Source organism: Candoia aspera, chromosome 7 (genome assembly GCF_035149785.1).
Source record: "Candoia aspera isolate rCanAsp1 chromosome 7, rCanAsp1.hap2, whole genome shotgun sequence".
NCBI lineage: Eukaryota > Metazoa > Chordata > Lepidosauria > Squamata > Boidae > Candoia > Candoia aspera.
Window position 1 is genome coordinate 26,550,101 of NC_086159.1, and position 20,279 is coordinate 26,570,379.

At 40.3% G+C, this 20,279-nt stretch overlaps 1 protein-coding gene across 8 annotated transcripts in view; it reads right to left on the reverse strand.

Moving 5' to 3' along the window:
* RBFOX2 (RNA binding fox-1 homolog 2) overlaps positions 1 to 20,279 on the reverse strand; it is a 202,796-nt gene that overhangs the window by 55,486 nt on the left and 127,031 nt on the right. For all 8 annotated transcript variants that reach the window (XR_010068336.1, XM_063308962.1, XM_063308966.1 and 5 more), the window contains one exon: positions 16,309 to 16,533. Coding sequence is in view for 7 of the 8 variants with exons in the window: in XM_063308962.1 (XP_063165032.1) it covers positions 16,309 to 16,533 (225 nt within the window). In the remaining variant the exon portion in view is untranslated. The remainder of the gene's footprint in view (positions 1 to 16,308; positions 16,534 to 20,279) is intronic.

A 20,279-nucleotide genomic window follows, 5' to 3' on the forward strand; every position in this document is an offset into this window, starting at 1 on the left:
CGGACTCTCTCAAGGACTCATGGTCTAATATTCTACTTGCCCTCCAACATGCCCAAGCTGCCTATAAACGCCATGCTGATGCAAAGCGTTCCCCAGAACCATCCTTTGCAGTCGGCGATAAAGTCTACTTATCAACTAAGTTTATCAAGTCCCCACAACCCTCTAAGAAACTTGGTCCTAAATTTGTCGGTCCTTTTTCAATTGTTGCTCAGCTCAACCCTGTTACGTTTAAACTCGATTTACCTCACAACCTTAAACGTTTACATCCTGTTTTCCATTGCAGCTTACTCAAACCCTGCCTGTCATCGGACCGTTGGCATCCACAACCCACTCCTCCACCTCCCCTCATGATCGACAACCAGCAACACTTCGAGGTGGCATCTATTCTCGATTCCAGACGCCAGCGCTCTACTCTACAATACCTCGTCCGCTGGAAACATTTCCCTCATCCTGAATGGGTTACTGCTCCAGACGTGCATTCTCCTCGTCTCGTAGCCCAATTTCACTCTGCCTATCCTGACAAACCGGCTCCCTAATTTCTTTTGGGGGGGCAATATGTCATGTTCGCATTCTAATGTCTGGTTAACATTGTAACGTTTCACATGTCATTCTCTGTTCCGTATCCCTTCACCCGGGGTTTTTCCATTCTGTTGCCCTCCCTTGTTTTGAGGGCTTGGAATGCATGTTTGGGTTTGCGCTCCTGTTCAAGGTTACTTTCCCAGGCGCATCTAACGGCATTCAGCACCTGGGAGGGGGAGCGTCCTGACGGGCGATCGGGCGGGACCTGCCCACAAGCAAGGCTTTTAAGTTTGTATTTGGCGCGCTTTTGCTCATTCTCAGCTTTCTCTGTATTTGCATACTATTCCTTTAATAAATCAGTTATCTTTAAGCCCGAGCTTGTGAGACTGAGTATTTGGGTTTAGGCAATCGTTACACATAATCCTAACAAACTGGCAAAAGAATATCACAACCACAGCCAGCTCTTGCCCTCCTGAGATCATCTACGTTAAATTACAGAAATATATATGTAAATGAGCTTTACTGAGGAATTTTAGTCACAGACAGGCCAGGGTAGAAAGTTTATTAAGGGGAAAATTATTCATGTAATATATAACCATTGAGAATAGAAAGATTTCCATCACTAATCTTGAATTTCTAGCATCAGAACAACAGCTCAATTCAGACAAAATCCAAAGTTCAAATTAGACTGGAGAGCAGGGATTCTGTCCCCTCTGGCTTATTATGATAACTGAAAGGGAGTCAAAAATGTAAAGTAAAAATGCAAGGATGATTTGAGGCAGATTACTAAAAGTACTGAAGCTAGTAAGGCAGGAACTAGCAGCAATCAGGCTAGACACTATATGTAAACATCGGACAGACGTTTCCCAATCTGAAGACAAGGAAGAGAACACTCAAATTCCCAAACTAGGAATGTACACAAACGCATTGTGTCTCATCAAAGCTTCTACCAAATTGTTCTGAGTGGGACCCAGTTTGGCAGAACCGAAACCTGGAACATTTTGGTTAGTTGTTCTGGATATCAGCTAAAACAGTATCCAAAGGGGTTTTAGAGGCCATGTAGGGCAAGGCTAACGCTCCTCACCTCTCTCCCCCTACTTTCCACATGGCTTGTGTGCTGAACCTCCTGTAAATCTTCTCAGCATTTTCTTTCCTTACCTCCCAAATGTCCTTGGCTCCCTGTCCCTGAAAAACTTCTGCCTGGAAGACGCACTTCAGTCCAGACACAGAACATCCAAAACTGGCTGTTCTGTGCATGGAACATTTTGAACATTTCTACTATTGAATCAAAAAGGCAGGAGGAAAGACCTAGAATTTAAAATCTGGAGGAGACATATCAGGGAAATTGTCAATTCTTCTTTGAGAGAAAGAGCCATACCATTTATTTTAGAAGAGGTGGTTGTGTGCCATCTTTTGAAGAAATCCTCCTTTGACCCACTTGTTTTTGACCATTTTTGCTTGGTCTCCAGCCTTCCCTTTTTAGGAAAGTTTACTGATTAGGTGCTAGTGGCTCAGCTACAAAGAGTGCTAGAAGAAAGAGAGTATCTGGATTCCTCCAGCCAGGATTCAGACTCAGTGATGGGACAGAAATAGCAGTGGTTGTCTTGGTGGATGACCTTCATCTGTACCTTGATGGGGGAATATGCCCCTCTTGGCCCTATGAGATCTCTTTGCAGCATTTGATACCTTACCATGAGGAACTGCCTACAAAGGCCTAAAGTTTATAATCATGGGGAAGCAGTGCTCAAGCCATGGACACTCCAATGTGGGGTATCACAGGGTTTGGTGCTCCTCTCATGTAATTTAATGTCTTTGAAGCCACTTGGAGGGGTCATCTGGAAGTTTGGGATGAGGTGTCATTGCTATGTGGATGACATCCAGTTGTAAACTGCCATCCCAGGGGGACTAGAGTTGCCATGGAAAGCTTGATCACCTGGAGTATGTCAGGGTGTAGACAAAGTGAAATAAGCTAACACTGAATTCCTCCAAATTATTTTTCCCCAATAAATATCTAGAAATTTCAGCCCCAGTAGTTATGTTAGACAGGGAACTATTCCCTCTGAAGGAGTTGGTTTGTGGTCTGGGAAGGAGGGTCCTCTTGGACTTACAAATACTGCTTAAGCAGCCAATGGAGGCCATGACCAGGAAGACCTTTGCCCAACTTTGATTGTGTACCAATTATGACCCTCCTTAGCTCAGGAGGCCTTGGCAACAATAATGTATGCTATCATCACCTTTGGAGATAATCTGAAAGCTGTAGCTGATCCAAAATGCAGTGGCTAGATTGCTGATGGGACTATCCTGTCATAGTAGGGAACACTGCTACTAAAGTCACTGCACCAATTACCAATGTGCTTCCAAGTCCAGTTCAAACTGCTGGTGATGACTTACAAAGACCTATATGGTGGAATTCCTTAATCTCACAACACACGGACAGACTCAACCATAATTTCAACTGGGAAACTGTGAGCATCCTAAACCAAGCCAAATCCAAAAACGCCAGAGAATTCCTGGAAGCCTGGAACTCAGACAAAGTAGCCATCAACAGACACATAGAGGTAAACAACATTTACATATCATTCAAAAGAGACAATAGAAAAGCCAAAAGACCAGTACATTCCCTTGCCAGCAATCAATACCTAGATATGCAAAAATCAACACTAGGATTAACACCAGATGAACCATCAAACAGCACAATACACCCTAAACAAGGAACTATTAACTAAGTCAATCAACCAAGCAGCAAACAACAGCCCAATTAAAGAATTCCCAAGGAGAGAACACCACCCCTACCAACACAAGCAGGGCAAGCCATGGTATATAAACTGAGAGCAAGGCCCACTCCCCCTTTGCACTGAAGATGTTGCCTAGTCTGGCAATGAAACGTCTGCAAGAAAACAACAAGGCTCAGAGAGCACCAAGGACCCCATAATTTAGGCACATTAAAGGAGATCAAGAGCTCTCTTGTCTACATTAAAGAGGGCTGTAACATCAGTTCTGGTTTAGCCCAAGATGCTAATCAACAGAGGATGTGCAAGCCTTTGTTCTGATTATACATCAGTAAACTGGTGATGCAGTGGTGGAGAATGTGACCAACATTTTGAAGGATTTTTTGGGATTCCCAAAAGTCTCCTCCAGTGACTGTAGGCTTATCCAAACAGCAAATGTACACTACACTAATGATATATGCTTATAATGATAGAAATGATAGATATTTAATGGTTATTAAATACTGGGATTAAATGTGACAGCTAGTGCCAAGATAGATGCTTTGCAGATGATAATACTAAGGACGGAACTTGCATTTCAGCAGAGATCAATGTTACCATATTCAGCTCTCTGCCAAATATGTCTTTCTATGTCAAATTAACTACTACTGGAAAAAACACAGAAATTATACAAGCAGAGTGACTGTTACTAGGAGATAAACACAGAATACTTTTCTATTTAATGGCTTTAGCTCTTCAGTGCTGGATGGCTTAGGCCTTCTATGGATAATCAAAGAAACTACTGGACAATTCATCTGATTTTCTAAATTTATGTTGAGATGCTCAAGTCTTTTAAACGGCCAAGTCTTTTAAATGACAAAGAGAGATGTGCCACAGAATTCCAAGTTAAATTTTAAACCAAGAGCATACTTTCTTGTAAAGATTTTTCAGATATTTAAACTCATTCCCAAGATTTGGAAAACACATGGCTGATTAAATAAGTTGTTTTCCTCTCATGATTTTTCAACTTCACAAAGGAAATCAGGAGGTACTAATTCAAAGTTTATCCTATCAATAAGGGTAGCTTTCTGCACATTCTTAAAAAGAATCTAAAACTAAGCATACACAGTATTGAAAGCAATTTTAAAGAAAAGAATGTTGAGGAGGCATTATATTTTAAAGCCTCAACCCTATATCAAGGTTTAGGAGGATGAACTGAGGAAGCCACATTAAGCTCTGCTCTGTTTTCAGTGAATGAAACTTAGATTTGCATATAAACAATATGTCAGACTCCCCAATCAAATGTTCCCAGAACATGTTTATCGGACTTGCATCCATCTTCATGAAACCCAGGTTGGCAGACTGCGAGTTGACAGCAGGGAGGGGGACTTTGACTGGAGTGTGAATTATTTTGTTTGGGTTAGATACCTCTGCCCAAGGTTAACGGCCAGCATACTGTTCGAGCCATCTGCTGGTATGAGGAGGTGCATGTCTTTGAGGGTAGTAAGGGGGGGGAATTAGAAGTTTGTGTGATTTTAAACTGCAGAATGCATGGGAAATGCCATTCCAACTTTTACCTTATATCGAACGCTTCACTTCAGTTAAGTGAGCAAAAGTCTCTGGACTGTCATTGAGTGAATGCTCCAGCGTTCTGGTCATTACATAAAGTTGCAAAATCCTTCACCTAGAGACTCTACCTGGTGATTTAATACCCAGTTGAGAGTTGAGGAAAATGTTCAAGAAACTGAGACCAAGGGTCAAGGAGTTCTCACCCTCAGAAGATACCGACAAAATGGTATTGCGGGGGTTCCCACTCTAGGATGTCCTGGAGTTTTGAAGGATCCATTTCCACTCCCTTGGTGAAAATACGGTATCCCAAGTATTCCAATTGGGTTTTGTGGAATTCAGACTTTGACAGTATAGCATACAGCTGGGCATTCCTCAGCTTTTGCAGCACTTGTTTAACAAGGCGGACATGCGCCTCCTCTCTTTCTGTAATTTCGGATCATGGAGTACAATTCACTTCTAAATTCTGGAGGTCCTTTTTGAAATTAATTGGGGTGCAACAATCATTGAGCTCGTTGAGCCATCTGCAAATGGACAGAGTGACTGAATGTGTTCAGGCTACTCTAGAACAATTTTTACGCTGCTATATAAACTTCCAGCAAGACGACTTGTTAGACCTGTTTCCATTTGCCGAAGTAGCTTATAATAACTCCATTCACCAGAGCACAGGATTTACCCCTTTCCAAGTGGTTTCTGGCCAGGACTTTGCGCCTATTCCAGAACTTCCCCTGAAGCCACCCTCCAACTGTTCAGACTGGTGCACAAAAGTTGCTTCTAACTGGCCTGTCATTAAGCAAGCTTTAAGTGAAGCAGAGCAAACCTACAAAAAATTTGCTGACCACAACATACAACCACAATGGGGCATGAAAGTAAGAGACAATGTTTACCCTCTACCAAATTTCTTAAGTCTCACCAGCCATCCAAGAAATTGGGACCCAAATGTATTGGTCCTTTCCCAATTGTTAAACTTATAAACCCAGTAACTGCACAACTGCAACTTCCTCATAACTTAAAGAAGCTTCACACTGTTTTCCATTGCAGCTTGCTGAAACCTGCCCAGGATTCCTCCAAATGGTATCTGACTTCGCCAGCTCCCACCATGATTGATGGCCAGCAACACTTTGAAGTCAAGGAGATCCTGGACTCTCACATTCACTGTAGCTCTTTATAATACCTGATTAAGTGGAAACACTTCCCTGACCATGAATGGGTCTTAAGCCGCTATGTAAATGCTCCTGCACTAACTTGCAAGTTTCATTCTAAATATCCTGACAAACTTTCCCTTTAACTAACGTTGCCTTTCCTTCTCCCCACCAACCTCTTCCCTTTTCAAATTCTGTTATTAACTTGTATCCATCTTCATGAAACCTGGGTCAGCAGACTGCAAGTTGCCAGCAGGAAGGGGGACTTTGATTGGAGTGTGAATTATTTTGTTTGGGTTAGGTACCTCTGCCCAAGGTTAACGGCCAGCATACCGTTTGAGCCATCTGCTGGTGCATGCCTTTGAGGGTAGTAAGGGGGAGAATCAGAAGTTTGTGTGATTTTAAACTGCAGAATATGCAGGAAATGCCATTCACAACTTTTACTTGTATTGAACGCTTCGCTTCATTAAACAGTTAAATGAGCAAAAGTCCCTGGACTGTCATTGAGTGAATGCTCGAGTGTTCTGGTCATTACACAATCCTTCTGGAGGAAAATATGGGTTTGCTTACCCAGCATCCTCCTTTGTCCTTTGTAAAATGGCTTGGTGTGTCATCCAAGTCCAGGAACATGCTAAGACATAATGGTCCTAGCAATATTCTTTCTCCAGTCTTGATTAAGAAAAATCTTAGCAGGTTATAAGGTAATATATATCATCCCTAAATATCATGTTGGATTTCTCTTTAATTTGCTTGCATAGCCATAATCTGAAGGTGTATACAAAGACAGAAGGGTATAGAAAAGTTATAGATGTGCGAAGCATTCTGTGCATGAATTGTTCCATTCACAGAATAGTTAGTTTTCGGTGGTCCATTCCTGAACCAAAACACTCATGATTCATAAGTTTTTGTCCATGCATGGAATCAGATAGTGATATTTTATTCCAGTCAAAAGTGGCTTGGGGGGAAGGGGGTGGTGAAAAAGCCAAGGACATGGCTGCTAAGGGGAGACAAACGAGGGAGAGAGGAAAGTACAGGCACTCAGAAAATGGTGGGATATTACCTAGTGGGTTATTAGCAGTGGCAACAGCAGGAACAGCTAATAGGAAGAAAGGATGGTGCTGGGAAATATATTTTACAGAAAAGAATAGGGTCCAGGTCATAATTTGAAGGACCCATTTAGACCACTGAGTCCACCAACCCATTTCATACAAGTATCCAAATTAAAGCATCCATGATAAATGGCTATCAGATCCTGCTTGAACACATCCAATGAAGGGAAGCCTAGCACTGTTTTAATTCACTGGCTCCTGAATTGCTCTTAGTGTTTTAACCTAGTTTATGACCATATTAAATATTTGACTTGATTTGCTTTTAGTGTTAGGAACTTTGTCCTAACATTCAGTTGGAATCCACTTCCTTTAACAACTTAAGACCATTATTCCTTACCCTGAACTAGAGAATGATAGAGAATAAATTTTGACTTTCTTCCAGGACATCCCTTCATTTGCTTTTTTCTCAGGACTAAATATGCCTAGAGAGCCTGAATGGTTAAAGGCACCTCCTGGAGACCGTGAGTCCTAGTCCTGCCTTAGGAATGAAGCCAGATGGGTAACTTTGGGTCAATCACTCATTCTCAGCCCTAGGAAGAAGGCAATGGCAAACCACTTTCAAGAAAATTGCAGGGACTTGCCCATATAGTTGCCAGAAACTATTTCTCTGATTTAGAAACTATACTTTTCTTGATGCTTGGCTTTTCTGCAGCCACTCCATGCTGCTTATTCATACTCTCCCTTTTATTATTTTGAGAAGGACAAGGGCTCATCATGCATCAAAATAATAAATAAAATCCAGAAAAATGGGTAACAGAATGGAGAAGACAAATCCACCAGACGAGAAGAGAATCTAGCTTATCTCCTGTCTGCTCTTGCACAAGAAATAAAAATATGGAGATAGCAGAAAGTAAACAAATGTCCTTTTTCTGGCTAGAGATTATGCAAGGTAGGCTGGATTTGTAATTGCAATGGTATCAGTATGATACCATTGACCAAGATGACAAAATCCCCCAAATTCCTTAGAAGTCTTGCTGACTTTTCATTTTCCAAAAGGCTGAAGAAAAGAAAAATGGCTTTCCTAGAGCCACAGAAATAAGGAAGAGCCATCTGAAGAGGGAAAAACAAGGGGAGCTTGACTACTTGGGTTTCAAGATACTAGCAAAAGAGAGACTGGAGCACAGTCAAACAAGCACACTAGATTTCAGGAAAGCCAGTTTCAACAGCTAAACAGTACTAAGTGGGATCCCATGGATAAAAATCTTTGGGTTAAAAGTAGCTTAGGAGAGTGGGGAACTTCAGAGTTCCTACTTTGCTTTGGTCTTCTCCCCAAAGGAGAACTATGTTGAAATGGACCTAATCAGAGCAATTGTCAAAAGAAGGGAGTGGCAACTTAAGGTAAGTAGAGATGATTAGGCTCTGGCTACCATGAATGAGTTTAAGTCAGACTAGTTACAACAGAGAGACTTGGAAGAACTTGCTAATGTAATTTTGGAGCCACATTCTGTGATCTTCAAGAAATAATAGAAGATGGGTACAGTACCAGAGCTCTGGAGAACGGAAGAACGCAGGAGGGGGAAAAACCATACTGGGCAGCAGTACAAGCAAAAAGAATCCGGATGTGTTGGTGAATTACAAGCTAGATCTGAGCCAACAATACAATGCAGCTGCAAAATAAAGCAAATGAAGTACTAGACCGCATCAACAGAAGTATAATATCAAGATCAAGACAAAACATCATTGGTCTCTATCCTATGTTGGTAAGACTGCACCTAGAATATTGTGTCCAGTTCTGGGCACAGTGTTTTAGGAGGGGCACTGAGAACCAATTTGATGTAGTGGTTAAGATGGTGGACTATGACTGGGGAGTGGCACCTTCTTTCAACCAAATCTATCTCACAAGTTTGCTCTTGCAAGGAAAAGTACATAGGGAGCACTACATATACCCCCTTGAGCTGCTAACAAAAGGTGGGATATAAATTTGATAGAAAAATAGACAGACAGGGTCATGTCTATAGGACAGCAACCAAGTTAATGAAGGGGCTGGAAGGAAAAACTATGAGAAACAGTCAAATTGTTGGCTGTTTAGCCTGGAGAAGATTGCCACATATGAGGGGCTGACATGTAGAAGACTAAGCAGAATTGTTCTGACTTGTTCCAGAAAAGAAGAAACAATGAGTTATTAGATTTAAGTTAAACATTAAAACAAAATCCTAATAGTAACAGCTGTTCAATAATGGAACAGACTGTCTTAAGTGGTAGGCTCTCCTTAACTGTGCAGATATATAAACAGAGGCTGGGATGGCCATTTGACAGGGATGTTAAAGTTTTGTCTTTCTTCATGGGCAGGATACTGCATTAGATGTTCTCCAACAACCTTCTCCCAATTTATTTCCAACATGTAAGCTGGCCAATAAATAGGCAATCCACTAACTCTGTATACAAGCTGACATATGAAGCTCCTCTTCACATTACAGTCCTATTAGCTGATGAAAAACAGTGCTCTTTCATGAAGTATATTTGAAGATACCTCCTAATAAGGAAGAGGAAAGGGAGGCTTGGCAGCAGCTTGTGACTAAGGTCAAGGCTCATATTATTCATCCCCTCCTCATTTTATTAAATAAAAGAAGCCTGAAGACGAAATCAACTTTAAAATATACAAGCAACTTAGCACTGCCATAGAAAAGATCCAGTTTCATTTCCAGGATTTGTCTCTTTTGCTATCAAGCTACAGACCTCATTTCCATGCCAAAAAAACTTAAAACCATGTTCCACTTGCTAACATACTACTGTTTTGCACATTATTTCATAGGACTTGTTATACCTACCAATGACACTTTGCTCTGCTATTACTGTATTTGGCTTCTCATATTGGACTCAAGCACAGGCTATATGAGTTGATCCACTTTATTTTTATCATTTTATGACTAAATCAAGTCATTTTATTTGTGGTCATTTTTTAGGAAAGTCCTCCTAACTCATTAAGTCAGCTGTTTATTACAGACAAAACTGTACCATGCTAAAGATCCTTATTCTTCTGAACTTACAGTTCCAAGTTTCTGAAATCAAAATCACAGCACTCCTGCTAGAATTATCAAAATAAAAAAGGCTACCATTAGCCAGCCTCACTACAGGAAAACTGAAAGCATTAAAAGATTAAATCCACCATGTGCATTCACTATAATGTTCTTTATTAGGAAGTTAAGAGCTAACAAGAGCTTAACAGGTAGATAAAGCTTTCAGTTTGATAATCTGTCAGCATGTTGCCCAATTTGATACTGTAAGATGATGTCAACAAAGAAGAAGTCTTCCATAATTGGATCCCCTGCAACTCAGTCTTCAGAAAAAAAATACATTTTAAAAATCCAGGTTTATCTATACAGTACCTTATATATCTGGCTATATACCCCAGAGAATCAGCACCCAGATGCAGTAAGCTTGAATGACTCTGAGAGTGATGGGAACATGAGCTTTTGATAAGGTCACCAATGTTGGTGGGAGGTAAGGGGAGAGGTAAATGGAAGAGGTAAAGCTAAGGATAATTCACAGTGGGGATATGGGGATGAGGGGAGGTGGATTTCTGTAAGTCTGTGGTGTAATGGTTCATCCACTTCAGGTTTTGAACGTGCAGTTGTCATGGGCAAAGCTGGTTTGGATACTGCCGTTTTCAACTGGACACATAGCAGCAAACATGGAAGAGATAGCTATGGCTAAAAAAATTTAACATGAACTTTAAGTCAAAATTAATCGTTGCATCAAGCTCATTCAAGGGATGCAAAATATCTGGGGAGGCCCTAGTCAATGTCTTCATCAAGATGAAAGACAAAGAGAAAGCCCTACTTCTGTCCAACAAATAAATACAGAAGGAAGGACAGCAGAACATCAACTTATGCTATTCATTCCTTTCATCAACATGCATCCAGAGTGGGCCCTGGCACCACAGAGGAGAATTCCATGACAGAAGAGCAGAAGTATTGGAACAAACCACCCCAAAAAATTCCCACAACCCAAGAGCAACACTTTTTCCCATCCACAGAAAAGGAAATGCAAACACTAAGAGTGGTACCCCTCCCCTCACGGGTGGGAGAAACATCCATAGAACTTGCAAAAGTTTTACATTATAAAAGTGAAAATGAAGTACTGTATGGTAAATTGGATGTTTTAGGAATAAGTGAGTTTAGGTGGGCTAGAACAGGCTACCTTAAAACAGACAAAATATATTTTATACAGGGAATTGCACTATACAGAGGAATGGAGTGGCAATCATATTCAGAGGTTCCTAAATATGTGTTCAATTATAATATAATAAACAAAGGATCCTATCCATTGGAATTACCAGATATCCCATGAACAAAGAGGATGTATATCTACTACAGTATATACACTACAGAAGCAACTGCAGAAGACACTGAAGAATTCTATGCAAATTGCAAGAGGTACACAATGCAACAAGTAAAAAGAACACAGTACTACTGATTTATGATGATAAATGATAAAATTGGAGAAATGGAGGAACTGCAGCATGATTTGGATTCGATACGCATGACCATCCAGGAGATAGGTTAGCAGACTTTTGTGGAAAAAAAAGAGATTGTGAGGGCTAAAAATAAGAGGAAAGCCAAGTCTTCTCTTCTGAAAGGGTAGTGATGTAAAAAAAAGTATGAAGGGTTTTAGATCTGACCAACTACAAATTCTACATTTGCTCAGAATTTGTATCAGCTAGCTCTCCTGAACTTGCAAAGGAACTGTCAACTTTCTTATAAAGCTACCATTTCCTGGAATACAATATAGTAGTTTTGCGCTGGTTCACCTCCTTCCTCTAAGGCCGGTCTCAATCGGTGTTGATAGGGAGTGAGAGGTTCGACCCTCGACCCCTCCTTTGTGGGGTGCCACAGGGCTCAGTACTCTCTCCGCTCCTTTTTAATATCTACATGAAACCGCTAGGTGAGATCATCCGTCGCCACGGGATGAGGTATCAGCAATATGCTGATGATATTAAATTGTACATCCACATCCCGGGTGAGGTAAGTGATGCTGTGACCGCCCTCTCTTGGTGCCTAGGGGCTGTGGGGGTCTGGATGGGGAACAACAGACTTCGGCTGAACCCAGGGAAGATGGAGTGGCTGTGGATTAATGGCTCCTTAGCTTCTTGGAAATTGCCATCTTTGGTTCTGGATGGGGTTACACTGCCCCAGACAGATCTGGTGTGTAACTTGGGGGTCCTCCTAGACTCACGGCTCCTACTCGAAGAGCAGGTGGCAGCCGTGGCCAGGAGGGCCTTTGCGCAGCTTCAAGTTGTGCACCAGTTACTCCCTTTCCTGGATTGGGAGGCCCTTCAAACGGTCACTCATGCCCTTGTTATCTCCCATATTGACTGCTGCAATGCGCCCTCCATGGGGCTACCCTTGAAGAGTATCCAGAAGCTACAGCTATCTTCGGCACCCCTAGAAGGGCGCACATAACACCTTTACTGTGCAAGCTGCATTGGGTGCCAGTTTGCTTCCGGGTCCAATTCAAGGTTTGGTTATCACCTTTAAAGCCCTACGGCATGGGGCCAGGCTACCTGAGGGACTGCCTCTTCCCCGTTACATCATCCACCTGATCATGCAGAGAGGGCATGCTGCGGAGCCCGTCGGTAAAAGAATTCCATCTGGTGGGGTCCAGGAGGCTTCTCTGCAGTAGCTCCCGCCCTCTGGAACATCCTTCCCCTGGAGGTGAGGTTAGCCCCTTCGCTCCTGGCCTTCTGGAGGAATCTGAAGACCTGGCTCTGCCACCGGGCTTGGGGCAGGGAGGGGAATGGTCATGCCTGGGGATGGCTAGTGCCCTAAAGTACTCATCTAACACAAGGACTGAATTAGATCATTGCCATCTGGACTTCATTTTTATCTATGTTTATTAGTTACTTGTAATTATATTTTATATCATCTATTTTTATATATAGACAATATATAAAAATAAACTATAATAGACTCCACCCAGAGTCCCTCTTTTGGGGGAGATGGGCAGTAACAAAATTTGAATAATAAATAAAAATTATACGTATATTTATTGTTTTATTGATTATTTTGTTATAAACTGCCCAGAGTCCCCCTGGTGGGAAGAGATGGGTGGTGACAAATTCGATAAGATAGATAGGTAGATAGATAGATAAATAGTTCTAGTCCATGCTTGTCCATCTGTGAAATCCAGAGAAGGAGGAAGTCAAAAGAGTCAGACCTGCATAATGGAGCTAATGGGTTAGAAATCATAAAGGAGAAAAGTGTCCAGGAAGGATAAGAAATTCTATGAAAGGAGCTATTGAAGGTGCAAACACTCCACAAAAGATGGAAAAATGGGAAAATCTCAATGCAGAACTCTTTAAAATACTGAAGAGAAAAAGGGACATTTATACAAAAGGGAAGGAGGGGAACATAACCAAAGAATATAAAGTAGTCTCCAGAAACTGTAGGAACTCTGTCAGAAGGCTTGTAGGAGGTTTAAAAAAACAACAAAAAAGTTATTTTTGTGTGTTAACAAAAGGAAAGCAAAAGAGAGTACAGTATGGGTCCATTTGAGAGGAGAAAGTGGTGAAGCAGTATTGGGTGATGGGACCTTCTTAATTCTTATTTTGAGTTTGTCTTCTGTCAGGTGGAAAATGGAGCCTTAGCTGCATCATGATTATGCCACTGGGGGAAGGAGAAAATTGTAGCTTAGAATATTTAAGGAGAATATAAGAGAAACCTTAACTAATTTAAATGAATTTATATCTCAAGAGCTAGATGGATAACAACCCAGGATACTGAAAGAACTAGTGGAGGTGATCATAGAATCACTCTCGGTAATCTCTGAGAACTCCTGGAGGAATAGTCACCCCCATCTTAAAGGAGAAGGAGGAAGACCTGGGAAAATATTAGACTGGTCATCTTGACATCTATACTGGGCAAAGCACTCAAGCAGATTATAAATCAGTAGCTTGTGAACTCTTGGATAGGCATGCTACAACTAACAGGATCCAGCATGGGTTTACTGGAAACAAATCATGACAGACTAAGCTTACATTCTTCTTTGATAGAGCAACTAGCTTAGTAAATCAGGGCAATACCACAGACAAAGTATACTGTACTTGGAACTCAGTAAAGCCTTTGACTAAGTGCCTCATGATATCCTCCTTCATAAATGGTAAAATATGAGCTGTTACGTGGACTCACTTCTGGGTGAACAACCAGACTCAAAAAAGTAGTCAGTAATAGGTTCACTTCAGCTCGGAGGGAAGCATCAAGTGGAATGTCACAGAGCATTGTTCTGGGTTGGGTGCTATTCAACAGTTTTATCAATGATTTGGATGAGGGAGTTGAGGGGACACTTGGCAAGTTTGCAGATGTAATGATCTGTGAGAATAACCTTGGGAGACAGGAGGAAGAGCTGCAGCCTAGACAACTGTCATGCAAAAGGTATTTCAGCCCACCGAAGGAAAGAGGGTGTAGGAAGCATCTCTAAGACTCTACCTAGTTTTCTGGAAAGTAAAAGTAAGGGAGGGGAGAAGTGCTTTCAGACTTGCAAGATTCTGGTACTGTAACCTTATAATAAAGGTAGTGTTAGTACTCATGGTTTGTGCTTCTTGTCTAGACTACCTCAAAGGGCTGACAGCAGATGACACAAAGCTAGGAGCAATAGCTAACACTTTAGAGGAGACAGAGAAACCTGAAAAAATATCTAGATCCACTTGAGTGGTGAATTGAAATAAAAACGATTGAATTTAATAGGGAAAAATGTAAAATTATATATCTAAGGTAGGAAAAATGAAAGGCACAAATATAGGATGGGGGAAAACTGGCTTGGCAATAGTACATTGAAAGAGAGCTTGGTGATTTTGCCAAGTTAAGCAATGTGATGCAGGTGCTGAAACAACAAATGCTATCTTGGGGTGTACTAACAGGAGTATAGTGTCCAGGTCACGGGAAATAACAATTTCACCCTACTCTGCCCTAGTCAGACCCCATTTGGAATATTGTGTCCAATTCTGGGCATCATAGTTCAAAAAGGACAGTAACAAATTTGAGCAAGTTCAGAGGATGGCTAGTAAGATGCTTAAAAGTCTGAAAATAAAGCCCTATGAGGAATGGTTAAAGGATCTGGTTCAAATCATTGTTGACTCCAGATAACGGTCTGGACAAGTTCATGCAGTTTTTTTGGCAACATTTTCAGAAGTGGTTTTTCATTGCCTACTTCCTAGGGCTGAGGGAGAATGACCGGCCCAAAGTCATCTAGCTGGCTTCGTGCCTAAGAAAGGACTAGAACTCACGTTCTCCCTGTTTCTAGCCTGACGCCTTTAACTACGACACCAAACTGGCTCTCCTGGCTTCTAAGGGAGATATGATAGCAGTCTCCAAATACCTGAAAGGTACATATGTACGCATTCATTCATTCAGTTTCAAGGCTGCCTGATTCTACAGTGACTCTGGGTGGCTTACAGATTTTTTTTTTAAATGAAGAGACTGAAGTATATTACATAAGTTGTCAGACAGAAGGAGGAGTGGACTTATTTTCTATTGCCCCAGAGGGCAGGAGCAGATCTAACGGATTAAACTACAAAGAAGGACATTCAGGCTACACATTAGGAGGAACCTCTTGACTGTATGAGCTGTCAGGTAGTAGAACAGGCTACCACAGGTCTCTAGAGGTCTTCAAACAGAGGCTGAATGGCCATCTGTCAGAGATGCTCCAGTAGGTCCTGTACTGAGCAGTGGGTTAGATTAGATGACCACTTCAGGCTCTTTGATTCTGTATCGCTGTGAGAGCCCAACTTTCAGCAGAGGGCAGATATGAATCAGTATCTTTATATGTGAGTAATATATCTTAGGTGACTGCAGATCAACATCCCAATGTATATACCCATCTTGATAGGACAAGGGCCTGATGCAACTCATATTCTGCCTGATCCAAGTTACTTATTCCTGCCTTAGTTAAGTCATAGGAAGTACTGCAGAATAACCTGAGTCATACAGAAACGGACACTGAAGACAGCAAAGCCCAAGAGCACACTGGACATACAAATGACCCTAGGAGAAAATATGGTTAGATATCCATAACATCACAAGTTATTTCACTAGCACCTGTTTTAATAATATACAACCTCATTCAGGTGACTGATCCATTTCTCTGCAGTAATTGTGAATTCTCTTCTTTTGCCTTAGCTTTTGCCCAAGAAATAAGGGAAAAACCTGAAACTGCAACTTCGGATGCACAATACTTTAGCTATTCTGTATCATTTGAAAAATATAAATGCCAGATAACCGATCAAGTAAGTAACTCTGCATTCTCAGGCTTAAATCTTGCTGAACATACCGTGAGAGATCCATTCTGTGCAGTGGCTGTATTTGTATTCTGTTCTCCGTGCGCTTGTGTACTTCCGTAGATTGTCAGATTGTGCTCGCTGGTCTGGCCTGCATAGTCCTGAGTGTGGGGAACACCATACTCTGTGGGGATCCCATTCTGTGGGGGAGGTGGGAATGGGATTGTGGTAAATGGCTGGACCATTGTGTCAGGAGTAGCTGTTGGCTCCTGGTTACCCTGGGGATAAAAAAGGGAAACAGCATTAAATGAAGGAAGGAAGGAAGGAAGGAAGGAAGGAAGGAAGGAAGGAAGGAAGGAAGGAAGGAAGGAAGGAAAATGTGCCACAAATATTCTGTCAACAGGGAACAGATGATGATCGGAGATAGAGACAGATAAAATTAGCCTGAATCAAAACACTGCAGGATGAGGGACTCTTCACTGAAGGTTATGGACTGTAACCTACGATGCTGGTCCAGTGCAGGTTGGTAGATATATATTTGACTTCCCAGTTTAGGACTGGGTGAGAGTAACTGGCTCAAAGTCACCCAGATGGCTTCTGTGGCTAAGAGGCAAAATTCATTCTCTCTCTCTGTTTCCCTCTCTCCACTACAGATGGGTAATCTCATCCATAGTTCAGCAACCGCCAGGAGAAGCAAAATCTCATCTCCTAGAAACCATCCACGTACATTTCTTTAGCATGTTTAGCATAAAAAATAAATGTTCATATAAAGGTTTCAAGTTAAAGGCACCTACAATCCTATTTACTTAACTGCAGAGAAAGAGTCAATTAAACTTAGATTCCAAGATCTTTGATGCTGTATCAGAACAATCCTTTTTGAAAAGATGATTACAGACAATGAAACTGTACCTATACTGCACTGCCCAACACTCAGTGTCTGGACAAATTACTTCCTCCGCCCCCAAACTTATGATTACACTTCTCAAGCATCAATCCAAAAAGTCTTCTATTCCAGAATAAATAACTGCATGCTGAAAATACGTCCCAAAGGTACCCATAGGAAAGGAGCTACTAAGAGATAGTACAGAAGCGTCTGTTTAAAAGACAGAATAAATGCTAGCAAAATAGGAACTCTGGAGGCAATTTCTATGCTACACAGAACACCTTAAAAAATTTAAACTAAAATTGTAGTTGGTTAAGGTCTTTGTCTGGTAGTTCTGTGAATCACAGAACCTCAGAATGAGAAAGACGCCCTAAGCAAATACTTGTAATGTAGATTCCTTTACTAAAAAAATAAATTTGAGTTTAATATACTCATTCTCTTTAGAAAGAAATGACCATAATCTGGCTGGCCAAGGGGAGACCTGATAAATCTTCTTGAGAAGGTACAAAAGTGTATTTTAGGTTTTGCCCTTACAGTACTCAGATTACTCAGGCTTTTTATTTCCATTTTACTGCTAGGAGGAGAACACAAGCCATGTTTCACATAACGACTATAAATCAAAATAAAGTTTCAGACACCAAACTGAGGGAACACAAATTATGGTTCATTTGTTTATGATAAGTACCTAACAGCAGAATGACAGAAAGAATTCTCTACAAGGAGAATATGAGTCCACACATGAAAGATACAGTTACACATATTGACTCAATCATCCAATTCATGGTGTTCTTAATTGGCAATAACAAACACTTGAGCAAAAGACAGATATTGTATTACATACATATGTACAGCCTTCTGAATCTATACCACTATACAGTATTGGTAGAGGACTACTGTATGTCTGAAAGTACTTCAGATTAAACATTAAAGGTGGCTAAAAGCATGAAATAAAGAAGAAAATATAGAAAAAATATATATAAAAACAAGGCAAATAAAACCACAAATTACTAAAATGTTCCACATTTAAAAGCCAAGGTAAAGACTTGCGTCTTAGCTACTCTTTGAAAAGTAGGGAGAATAGGGGCCAAATTAAATTCCTGATGCAACTAGGAACAGCCTCTTTCCCATAAACAGATCTCTCACAAGTTTGGCATCAGAGAATATACTGTATAAAATATTCTCAAAAGAGATGCAAAATAAATGACTACATATCAGCATGAAACATGTTATGTTGTTATACTAGTACCTTTAGAGCATGTTAAAACAGTACTTTAGGCACAGCATTTCTTAAATTTTTCAAGTCCATTGAACACTGATGAAAAAGAAAAAATGCAGAAATAAAAGTGTATTTTAAAAATATTCTTTATTTTCCCACTTTATTTATTTATTTATTTATTTATTTATTATCCCGCCTTTATTATTTAACACACTGCATATGAATCTTAATGGAATGCATGAGATGGAATTTGATAGCATATTTTGCCGCCTCGCCTGGGATGGGAAGGGCAATAACTCTTCCTGGGGGTGGCTGGTGATGTAGAGTTCTCCTGATGGAATGGAAATCTCCCACTTGGATTTTATATTTATATTTTTATTATTTTAATATTGGTGACTTTATGATGTCAGGTTTTAAGGTGAATTTTATTGTAAACTGCCCAGAGTCCCCCTTTTAGGGGGAGATGGGCAGTGATAGAAATGTGAATAATAAATAAATAAATAAAATATTTCAACAATGTCTGAAGATCTGTCACAGAAAGTATCTGCATAATATTATTTCATTATTTCATCTTTGTTATAGTGAGTGCTGAAAATCCCCTTGGAAAAAATGTAACTTGAAGAAAAAGGTAATAGGACTTCAAAAGCTTTTTCCTTTAAAAGCTCATATACTTCATGAATTTTCAGGCAAAGGTCTTCTAGTAGCAGATTTTTCAACAGATCATCTTGATAGGCTATATTTTTCGGTAATGAAACTGTATGTATCCAAGCCTGCAAAACAGTTTCTTCTGGATCTTCTCACCAGATGACGCAACATCATCAAGTCTGTCAGGGAATACTTAATTTAAGAAACAGTGCTTTGATGTAAAGAAGTATCAAGAGATCACTGTTGAATTTCTCAAAAAAAAAAATCACTGAACAAGGAGACTTCAAACAAATCAAATAAATCTTTCCCACCCTTTATCAATAGGCCTCATTTCTGGCAAATAAAATATTAAATTGAAGAACACTTCTAGCTGATGCCAAGCCATTCAGATATTGGCTGGATCCCAAATTTGTTTTGATATTAGCATATGTGGACAGTGTCTCCTAGGATTATGTAGGTCTATAGCAGAGAGATGAAAGCAGGTGATATACAGATACATACTGGGAGATGAAAGAATGACAATTTATTTCCTGAATTCCAAATGCTACACACAATGATTACTACTCTTAAAGGTGCTGTTTCTACATGTCTACACCACAAGCACTGTTTTGTAATGTTCAGTTCTAATAGTTTATTTATTTATTTAATTTCTCTGCTGCCCGTCTCGCGTACGACTCTGGGTGGCTTACAAATATAATGTTATACAATTCGAATCAGCTTCCCCCTCCCATCCTTTTCAACTATACATGTTTTAAAAAATAGTAGATGGAAAAGCACACAGATTATATTCTATTCCAGATGACACGAAATAAAGCTTTTTCTCATTTTTAACGAAATTATAAAGTAAGTATTAAACAGTATTTCCCCTAGATTTAAAAATAACTAATCTTACAATAACCAAAACGTTGAAAGGGAAATGGTTTCTAATCAGTCAACAATTATACTTTATTACAGTGGATTTTTCTTTCTACAGTCAATTTCTGTCACATGCCTAAATTTTCATTACATAAAAACAACTCTAGGAATTTATAAGCCCTTGCTATTATCCAACATAATATTCTAGTTCTATGTACTGGCATTTGCCACTGCAGCTGAAGGTAGTAAATGACATTTAATAATGTTAAGTATAGGTGAAGCCATCTTACATTGGGGTTCTTTTTGCAGGGAAAGGAATGTGACTAAAGATTAAATGAAAAAGCACCACGCAATGAAAGAAACAGAAGAATACACCCAATTAGTAATATCTTTATAGAAGCCCACATCTCTGATTTCTTATGGTT